The sequence below is a fragment of the Hordeum vulgare genome, chromosome 2H (assembly GCF_904849725.1).
Source record: "Hordeum vulgare subsp. vulgare chromosome 2H, MorexV3_pseudomolecules_assembly, whole genome shotgun sequence".
In the NCBI taxonomy this organism is placed as follows: Eukaryota; Viridiplantae; Streptophyta; class Magnoliopsida; order Poales; family Poaceae; genus Hordeum; species Hordeum vulgare.
Genome location: NC_058519.1, coordinates 655489396 through 655499301, shown reverse-complemented (window position 1 = coordinate 655499301; position 9906 = coordinate 655489396). Strand labels below are relative to the sequence as shown.

Sequence of the window (9906 nt, the reverse complement as noted above, 5' to 3'; positions counted from 1 at the left end):
TCCAACCAAAAGTAAGACGTTGCGGACGCGAATGAATTTTTTTTCGTCCGTCAATACTGAAAAAATGCTCCCGGTCCTCTTGGGCGGACGGCTGGAGTTGCTCTAAGCTGCGAATATCACATTAGGTATACAGATACTCTACACTAGACAGCATCATTAGGCTCGCTGGAGAGATATTTTCGCGCATTTGTACTACTCCACCGCCGTCCCTCCCACGGCCACGGGGGGCGGTGGGTGGCCCCACCCACCGGAACGGCCACTTGGCACGGCCGCCAGATCAGCCCTGCCCTGTCGGAGCATGCAGTGCAGGCGAGGTGCAGAGCTGCCCTGTCCGAGATGATTGGTGGACAGCTGGACGCCGATGGAGCCGGTTCCCGTATGTCGTCGGCACCGCCGTCCGTGCCCTGCTCCTGCCACGCTGTACCGTGCACGCCAGGCCAGGCTGTACGCACGCACGCACGTACTGTACGTGCAACCAGTTCAATCGTAATCATGCGTGCGTGCGTGCGGATTCTTTCTCGGCGAGCGATCACCGCTTTGGAGGAATGAAAAGTGAAGCTTTCATCGCATCTCATCTCATCTCAGGCGTTCATCATGGCGCACGTACGCACCGAGCCCAAGAGCGAGCCTTGTTCACATAAAGACGGGGCGGAAAGTGAAAGTGAACCTTCTTTCTCCGTCTCGCGCCGTGCACACCCATTTTTTGTTGTTGCTTGCAAGCCGTGATCCCCATGATCATATGCATCCTTTTTTGGCAAGCCATGTGTATGTACAGTGGCGAATCTTGGAAAAAAATAGAGAAATATGAAGAAAAAACACTAACTCTCAGTTTTCTATTCAAATAATGCTATATTTTTTTGTATGAAGCTGGGATGAATACTAGTATTTTTTTTTTTCAATTTTTGGTGAGGGGGCTCAAATCTGTTGAAGCACCCCCCCTTAGATTCACCATTGTGTATGTTTATCCGTCGACTAGGTTTGACTGTCTTGACAAAGGTCCATCCTCGAAACATAATGTACGTCATTTTTCTAACATTATACAATCCTTATATTATGAGACGAAATGGTAATGTCCATTTTTTGTAGTGAGGACAACTCCTGCAGGAACAAGGAAATGAGGACGAGCGAATTGCCGAACCGCTACTTTTCATCACTTTGCCTACTTTCCTTCGCATTTGATCAACTGGTCATGCTGGAGACAAAGAAGGTCATGGACAGTCTGCCGCGTCACGGGTTGTAGCAAGCAACAACAACTCGGTTCAACCGGCGTCTACTTAGATGATGTCTAGGAAGGTGGATATGCACCCGGTTCGTGTGGGGATAAAAGTCTCAGTTTTGATGTCATCGTGGGTCTCGTTGTTTGGAATACTCTTTTAGTAAGAGGCGATTTTTGTCGATAGCGAGACATTTGTGATGACGTCAATGCCCAAATACTTTGAGACTCAGATCTCCAGTAGTCACGTGCAAGGTGTGAGTGTGGAGGTGCAATGTATGCATCTATGTTGTGGTGCTCGATTGCTCGCTTTTTTATAAGAAAAGTGACATGGTGGCAAGACCAAAGAACGCATTCCATCAAGGTTTCTTTCTTTATTTGACTATATAAATGGAAACCGATACTTCCTCCGTCCGTAAATACTTGTCCTAGAAATGAATATAACGGATGTATCTATAACTAAAATAAGTCTAGATACATTCATCTTTAGGACAAGTATTTCCGGACGAAGGGAGTATTAATTAGAGGTGGAGACCTTGAGTCATGCCGCTCAAATAAAACCCATGGATCAAACCAAAAGGAGAATAGATGAAAAACCGTACACAAGCACGAGTTCGAAGCCCACGAGCAAGACCTCGAAGCCCCCCGCCATGTTGTAAAGAATTCAACCTGAACACAATTCAAAATTGTCCACCTGTTTTCAAGTAGAAGTATCGCCGTCCAACCGGGCATGGTTCAGCGGAATACGACCAAACAAAGGACCATCATGGAGTCTTACCCAAATGAAGAAAATTCACTTTTCTGTTTGTGTATTTCAAAGAAAAAAAAATCTCTTTAATGTTTAAATGACAAATTCAAAATCTAGCATGAATATTCGTTGAATCAAAGAGACAATCTTTTTTATTTTAGGGTGAATCAAAGAGACCATCTTGACTTGGTAGTAGACCATAGACCAGTAGTAGTGGTAGTAGCAGGAACAAAAGTGGTGATTCCCAACGGCCTCGCCGTCCCGTTTTAGGCGGCCATTTATTTACTTCCAGCAGCTCGTCCTTTCATCTACTCCTACTGTACTCCCAGTTAATTATTATACTTTCCCATTAGTGGAGTAAGTACTGCAGTACACTTATTATTATTACTAGTATGTCAACTTGTGCTAGTAAAAATTACCGCGCGATTGAAGCCCCGGGCCCACAGCCCGGCGGCACACAGTACGGGCATGTCGGTATAAAAACCATTAGTAATCAACAGCAGCATTAGCGAATAATATCACCACACCAGCGGCTCCCACCCCCACCTCAACCCCAGCACAGCAAGCGCAAGGTGGTGAGAGAGAGGCGAGGGGGGGAGAGGGAGCGAGCGGAGCCGAGACCGAGAGAGATCCAATCCAATCCAGCCCAGTCCCCTCCCCATACCCCGCCTCCGCCTCCTCGATTCGCTCCGGTTCCGCGCTCGCTTGCTCAGGCGAGGCAGGTCCGTGCTCCGCCTCCGTTACGCTTGCTGCGCTGCCGCCTGCGGCCTCGCTCGCTCGACTCCGACTCCGACTCCGCGCTCAGATCCGCGTGCGCCGCCGACGACCTGCCCCGCTCTCAGGCCGGTCGCTGCTCTGCTTGCAGGTTCGGCGGCGAGGGGGATCGGAATGGGCGCGCGGGTGTCCAAGGCCACCTCCTGCTGCTGCCTCCGCGGGCAGCTCCACGGCAGCACCCGCCTCGACGACCCCGGCTCCGGTGCGTGCCTGCTCCCGCTCCCAATGCTCCATGCTCGCTTGCTTCCCTCGCCCCGCCCACTGGCTCTCGAGATTCTCCGCTCGCTGTTTCTGGCGCGCACCGCTCCGAGATTGTTGGCGGTGGCGGGATTCAGGGGGCGGTTTACCTTTCCGATCGCGCGTGCCGCCGCATTTGGGGGCGGTTGACGATGCGTTGTTGACTTGAGTCCAAGGGTTATTATCCGCCTCTGATTTGTTGGCTTCTGCCGGCGGATTGGAACGGCTTGCCAGATGGGTGGATTGGAGATGGGAGTAATCTGACGGACGGACTGACTGACCGGGGCGACTTTTGAATTTTGATGCGCAGAGGAGGACGAGCAGGGGGAGGCCTACGAGCTGCCGGCGTTCCAGGAGTACACCTTCGAGCAGCTGCGGCTCGCCACGGCCGGCTTCGCCGTCGACAACATCGTGTCCGAGCATGGCGAGAAGGCGCCCAACGTCGTCTACAAGGGGAAGCTCGACGCCCAGCGCCGCATCGCCGTCAAGCGCTTCAACCGCTCCGCCTGGCCCGACCCGCGCCAGTTCCTGGTATATGCCTCCTGTCGCCTTGGCTTATCCTCCCTATCTAACAACGTGCGTCTGGTGGGTGTTACTAATGCCTTGATGGCTGGCACTAGTTCGTTGCTGGTTAGTTATTGTGCTGCTTGCAATTTGAGAATGATGTCTCTTATCATGGAGGCTGTTGATTTCTACCTGCGATGATATGCACGCTTGTTAATTTACTTATTTTGCTTTCGGATGGATTCTTATGATGGCTGGCAGTAGCAGATTAAAGGGTGGCATCTACCAACTGTTTGGCCAACATTTTCTCTTTCTCTGCGATTATTAGATTCCAATGCTAAACCAGTGTGAGACAGCAATCATTACCAGCCACAACTTGTCCCATACTCCCATCATTGTGTTCTACTAATGCTCTTGGCAAATCAATGGTTCAGCATTTTTACCATATCTATTCCGTTGCTATCATAATTTGCATCACATGTTAATTTATTTGGCATGGTTGTGTATTTTCTTACTGTAATAAGGTTTACTCCTTGCTCCAGTGCTTTATATGACCCTTCTACTATCAGTTATCTCACTGTTTTTTTTAACCTTTTAGGGTGATATCTTTATTTAGATGGCTAGTAATATGTAGAAGTTTTTTGCTCTCTCTGTAGCAGGACAGTGGATGGCATTTTTTTGTGTCAAAAGTCAAAACAAAATCCTGTTTGTTGATACATTTTTCGCTTGACCCATACAGTTCCAGTAATTTTCTAAGATTTGCCAATATCTTTTGGGGAAATAATTATGCTTCAGGAAGAAGCTAAATCAGTTGGTCAGCTCCGGAGCAAAAGGTTAGCAAATCTGCTTGGCTGTTGCTGCGAAGGTGACGAGAGATTGCTTGTTGCAGAGTACATGCCTAACGACACACTAGCAAAACACCTTTTCCACTGTGAGTCGCCTTGCATTTCCTGGTTGTAATTATGTTTAGCGCAGTTTGTTATTGTTATCTATTATTTTTCTCAACCTATAAGCTTAAGTACTTATAGGTTCATGATGTCGTATCTGTTAACGATTGGTCTTTGTCCATGTCTAAATTTTGCAAATGAATTTTGACAAGAAATTGTGCAGATTGCTCATTTTCTAAACATTGTTCCTCATGACTGTTGGTAATTGTTACATAATGCATAGGAGTAATAAGATTATTTGTTCTACACACATTAGGTCATGCAACTCAAATCTTTCTTGAAAGATTTTCACACTTGTATTATGTCTAGTCTATCTATCATTTCGGAGGTTTAATTGGACCGGGACCATCTGCATATTATATTTAATTCCTTACTTGATTAATGATGTAATATTTCTGCATTACTGTATGCTTTTGACAGGGGAAACCCAAGCGATGAAATGGCCCATGAGATTAAGGGTTGTTCTCTATCTTGCTGAGGCTTTAGAATATTGCACCAGTAAGGGGCGTGCTCTCTACCATGATCTTAATGCCTACAGAGTTCTGTTTGATGATGTGAGTATCATACAAATTATTTTGCCAGCATGGTAAACTTTGTTTATATGCGTGTTTGCTGTTGCATTGGTTGATTTATACATTGTTTACATGCTGCAGGATTGTGACCCTAGACTTTCATGCTTTGGTCTTATGAAGAATAGCCGGGATGGCAAAAGTTACAGTACCAATCTGGCATTTACTCCTCCTGAATACATGAGGACTGGTTGGTTCCTTTATATGTTGCTAAAACCATATAGCTTGCTTTTATGTAGCAGTCCCTTTTTTTTCGAGAAGGAGGATTATACCCCCGGAAATGTAGCAGTCCCTGGATGATCTTCATAGAATTTTTCTTGTCAGATCACATTGGCACTGAACTTTCTCGCAAAGCTGCTATGTTCTAATGCTATAGTTTTCTAGTTGGAGATTATACCTTGAGTTTGTTTCTGCCTGCGGGGCATCCTTAACCATTGTACAGTCGAGTGGATTCAGCTTCCTTAGTACTATTACTAGTATAGCACTGTTTTCATAACACCCTACATTAGATTCTCAGAATGTTTTTTGCACCCTAATGGTTTGATCTGTGAAGTAAAAATATACTCAGTAGTTGTTAATTTTAACTGGCATGTCTTACAATATGATCTGAACCATGACTGTACCTTGAGATCTTCACACGTTGTGATAATTGTAAGAGGAGAGGATCTGCATAGGTCTCAAGGTTGCAATTCATAGTTGAGATAATGTGTGCAGTCACCCCTTCATGATAGATGATGTTGACAGTTTGCCCTTTTTACAGAACCTAGGCTCAATGATAGCTTCACAATCAAGCATGTTAACTTCTTCTGAAGATTATATAATGTTTCATTTAAGTTCCTTGTACTAGGCAGTGTAGGCGATAACTTCATATCTTTTTAACCACGTATAAACACTTTACTGCCCCAAAAATAACATATTATCATTTATTACACCACCATTCACCTCTAACATCACCCTCACACTTTCCTGTTTGTTCTTTTACTTGCAGGACGTATAACACCTGAAAGTGTCATATATAGCTTTGGCACTTTGCTACTGGATGTTCTTAGTGGGAAGCATATTCCTCCGAGCCATGTAACTACTTTGAGCTCTAGTTCTTCCACATCATTTTCTATCTTACTTCACTTCTTTGGCATCATTATACATTTATTGTAATTTTAAGCTCCTTCCGTATCATTATGCATTTGTTGTTTTATTTACTGCTATAGTATGCCATAAATGATTATATGTCATAAAGCTGTCTGATAGGTGCGCTGACCAGGGAGTTGATTGATTTCCTAGTTTTTCTTCCAACTGCTTTCTGGTCTTCATGCCTGTGAAGCAAAATGTGAAACTATTTCTTGTATGAAGATATTGGCCTGTACTCACTATCTACATTGAACAATGTGAAGAATATAAATATAAGTCCTTATGTCCATCAACTTGCAGCAAGAAATGGATTGACTATTTGGGATCTTCAAACTAAGTATAGGACAACAACACTTCAATAGTGGAATAAAAAGAATAATTTCCTAGAACAATGGCTATGGCTTGACTTTGTACCAAATAGTTGTTTATATATCTTCACTTTACCAGACTAACCGATGCTAGTTAATATCTGCAGGCCCTTGACCTGATTCGAGATCGGAACTTTAGCATGCTTACAGACTCGTGTTTAGAGGGTCAATTTTCAAATGAGGAAGGAACGGAACTGGTACGATTAGCTTCAAGGTGTCTGCACTATGAACCCCGAGAACGGCCGAATGTAAGATCTATGGTTCAAGCATTGGCTCCTCTTCAGAAGGATGTTGAGGTGAACTTTCCTTGCTCTGTCTATAACAATTGAATTCAAGTTATCTTCCTATAAAATTTGGTGCGAAAATGCCACCAGGGTTTTTGGTATGTGTAATGTGCTATTTAGTCGTGTCTTCAAATAAGTTATTTCCATCTCCCAGCTTTATAAACTTTTCTGGCAGTTCTCTTAGCCTGACAGTATAATACATAGCAAGGTCAAATAAGCCGTTAGCACCTTTTGAATTTAATGTGAAAAAGAAGATATGGCGAACACTAACTTAGTAGTTATCTTGCTCCGATCAACATTGGGCATGAAGTATATAATGTTATAACTGCAGTGGTGTTGATCTGTTTTGTAGACTCCATCTTTCGAACTGATGGATATGCCTCAAGCCGGTGCATCATCTGTCCAATCATTGCCTCTTTCTCCTCTTGCTGACGCCTGTTCAAGAAAGGATCTGACAGCAATACATGAAATTCTAGAAAAGACGGGATACAAGGATGATGAGGGAACTGCAAATGAGGTAACTAATAAAATCATGATACTTTATGTGGTGCACTTTATGTTTTGATCCAACATATAATATCACATATCTTTCGGGGGAAGTTTTAATGTAAGATCTCTTTTGGTAGCATGCAAAATGCATTTTGGTTGAGTGATTAAAGTTTATCACACATCTTGCAGGGAGATGTTATAGTGAAGACATCTTTCCATGACCATATGTTCCTAAATAAACAGATCACTTTCCTAACTCGATGATATTCTATATGTACTTGACCCATCCCAAATCTGATCCCTTCTTTGCATGCGTGCGCTAGCTGAGGGCACTAGCCTATGTCCAAAAGTTTCTTATGCAACATTTGTTAAGAAGCATATGAAAATGTCAAACTAGTCTGACACCGTCATTATCTCAGCTGAAACTGTGTCCTGTAAAATGATTTTGGATAATCTTTGTATTTGTAAATTTTGAAGCAGAGAAGGCCAAAATCTTCAAAAATATCCCCCTTCTGTTCTTGTGATGCCTGTTATAAGAACAAGCATAGAACTGGGGAGGAGTCTTAAGACTCCCAGCGTTGCTTTGGATAGATTCTCTTGCCTAACCTTATACATGTAATTTTTTTTCTTTCTTTGTACAATCCTTTTCCTGAACCCTATGTGCACTGCTGTCTATAGACTCTTGTACTTTCATTAAAATTTACTGTGGAGGCCTCTCCTACGGTTTCCCAAAACGAGAAAATCGTTGGATTGGTATTTCCCTTTGTTTTACTGGAACTGTTAAAATTGCTTTGCTGTTACATGATCTTTGCCCCCTCTTTCTTTGCCGCAGCTTTCATTTCAGATGTGGACCAATCAAATGCAAGACACATTAACCTCAAAGAAGAAGGGTGACAGTGCATTTCGGCAAAAGGATTTTACTACTGCTATAGATTGTTACTCTCAGGTTGCTTTCACTTCTCAATTTCTTTCGTTCTTCTATACAAATTGACATGTTGTAGGTGTCTCATGTTGAAATGTCACTGATCATGCCAGAGTTACCATTCAATCTCCTAAAATTCAAAAACACTAGTAGTAGCAATTAGTTCCAGGCTATGAAGTGATCTAATGACTTTTCTAACAAGGGCTATGAACCAATGTTGACTCTGTTCATTGCTGTTGATTTTTGACATGCAGTTCATTGAAGTCGGCACGATGGTTTCCCCCACCATTTATGCCCGCCGTTGCCTATCATATCTGATGAATGACATGGCAGAACAGGCTCTCAGTGATGCAATGCAGGCACTAGTAATATCTCCGACATGGCCGACTGCATTTTACCTTCAAGCTGCAGCGTTGCTTTCTTTAGACATGGAGAATGAAGCTCAAGATGCTCTCAAGGATGGTTGTGCCCAAGAGACAAGTAGCAGCAGTGGACGCTGAATATGAACTGATATCTTGTCTAGAAAATGCACATAATTCCAGGTATTATCTTTTACCAAATCTTGTTATTGTAAATTTGTAGTACCTCCCTTAATTTTAGTGTCCGGGGGATCGAGCATGGGGTCATGACTAGTATGTCAGTTTTGATAGTTTTGGTTGTCCCAAGGATTTCTGAACATGTTTCTGCAATATGCAGTTTGTATTGATACATTGTGGATCATGCAAATCAAATACAGAATTCAATTTAAATTGGTACACCTTATTTATCTGTTTATTTAATTTTACTATAAATGTCATTAGCTGGTGAAGTGTTTCAAATATAAATGTTATCACTTGGAAATTGAAACAGTGATATGCAACCAGGAATACTTCTGTCTGAGTTTGTTTGCTCAAGATATTCTATGGACAGCGGATACTAAAAAGAGGCGCCCTAATATTACTTGAGATGTAATGTCCTCATTATTGTGCTTGTGGCCCAGGTGCTCGCTTGATCAAAATCATTGGGATGGAAGAAGCAGCTGTGGTTCATCTGTCAAATTTGGCGGCCAAGTGTTCTTTGAGCTTCTTATGATTTGCGTGCGCGAAACTACGTCGTTCCTCCTCCGTATGTAAATATGGAACAAAGCGACAACAGAGACCAGGAAAGAGATGCCATATACATTGAAGGGTGAATAAGCCCCGTAGACAGGAATTTTTTTTTGTGGAAGCAAAAAATCCGTCTTTGGTTCCTCCTACCGAAAAAAGGGAGAAAAAAAAAGAGATTGTTAATGTACATTATTTGTAAACCTGTACAGTTTTTCCTTTTCGGAGCAGGATCGTCTTTGGCTGTATGGTTGCCAAAAAAACTCTAAATTTCTATTACTATGATTTGACGCTGTTATCATAGGTTTTGGAGAGTAGTCGCCGCTTTGCAAGTTATCAGCTCGTGGTTTTATTTCTCGTTTAGATTAGCAGCCGCCGCGGCTTTCTTCCAGTTCTGTTCATTTTCTTGTTCTGTAAGCTGTGGAGAGTTAGAGAACAATTGGTGGTTAAGGGCGGGCTTATGTGTTGATATACTACTGCACAGCTACAAGATCTAAGTTGGTGATGTTGCTATGAAATACTCCCTCCCGTTACTAAATATAAGTCTTTTTAGAGATTTTACTAGGGGACTATATACGGAACAAAATACGGAACAAAATGAGTGAATCTATATTCTAAAATATGTCTATATACATCTGTAT

At 43.0% G+C, this 9906-nt stretch overlaps 1 protein-coding gene across 1 annotated transcript; it reads left to right on the top strand.

Annotated features, from left to right (window-relative positions):
• Nucleotides 1–2476: 2476 nt before the first annotated feature.
• On the top strand, nucleotides 2477–9563 carry LOC123428479 (probable serine/threonine-protein kinase BSK3). Its single transcript, XM_045112689.1, has 12 exons — nucleotides 2477–2683; nucleotides 2827–2937; nucleotides 3283–3503; nucleotides 4272–4407; nucleotides 4844–4977; nucleotides 5077–5182; nucleotides 5981–6066; nucleotides 6596–6784; nucleotides 7125–7289; nucleotides 8094–8207; nucleotides 8438–8725; nucleotides 9163–9563. Exons 2-11 carry the CDS (start codon nucleotides 2850–2852, stop codon nucleotides 8681–8683), a joined length of 1485 nt encoding a protein of 494 aa, XP_044968624.1. The 5' UTR covers nucleotides 2477–2683; nucleotides 2827–2849; the 3' UTR covers nucleotides 8684–8725; nucleotides 9163–9563.
• The last annotated feature ends 343 nt before the right edge of the window (nucleotides 9564–9906 follow it).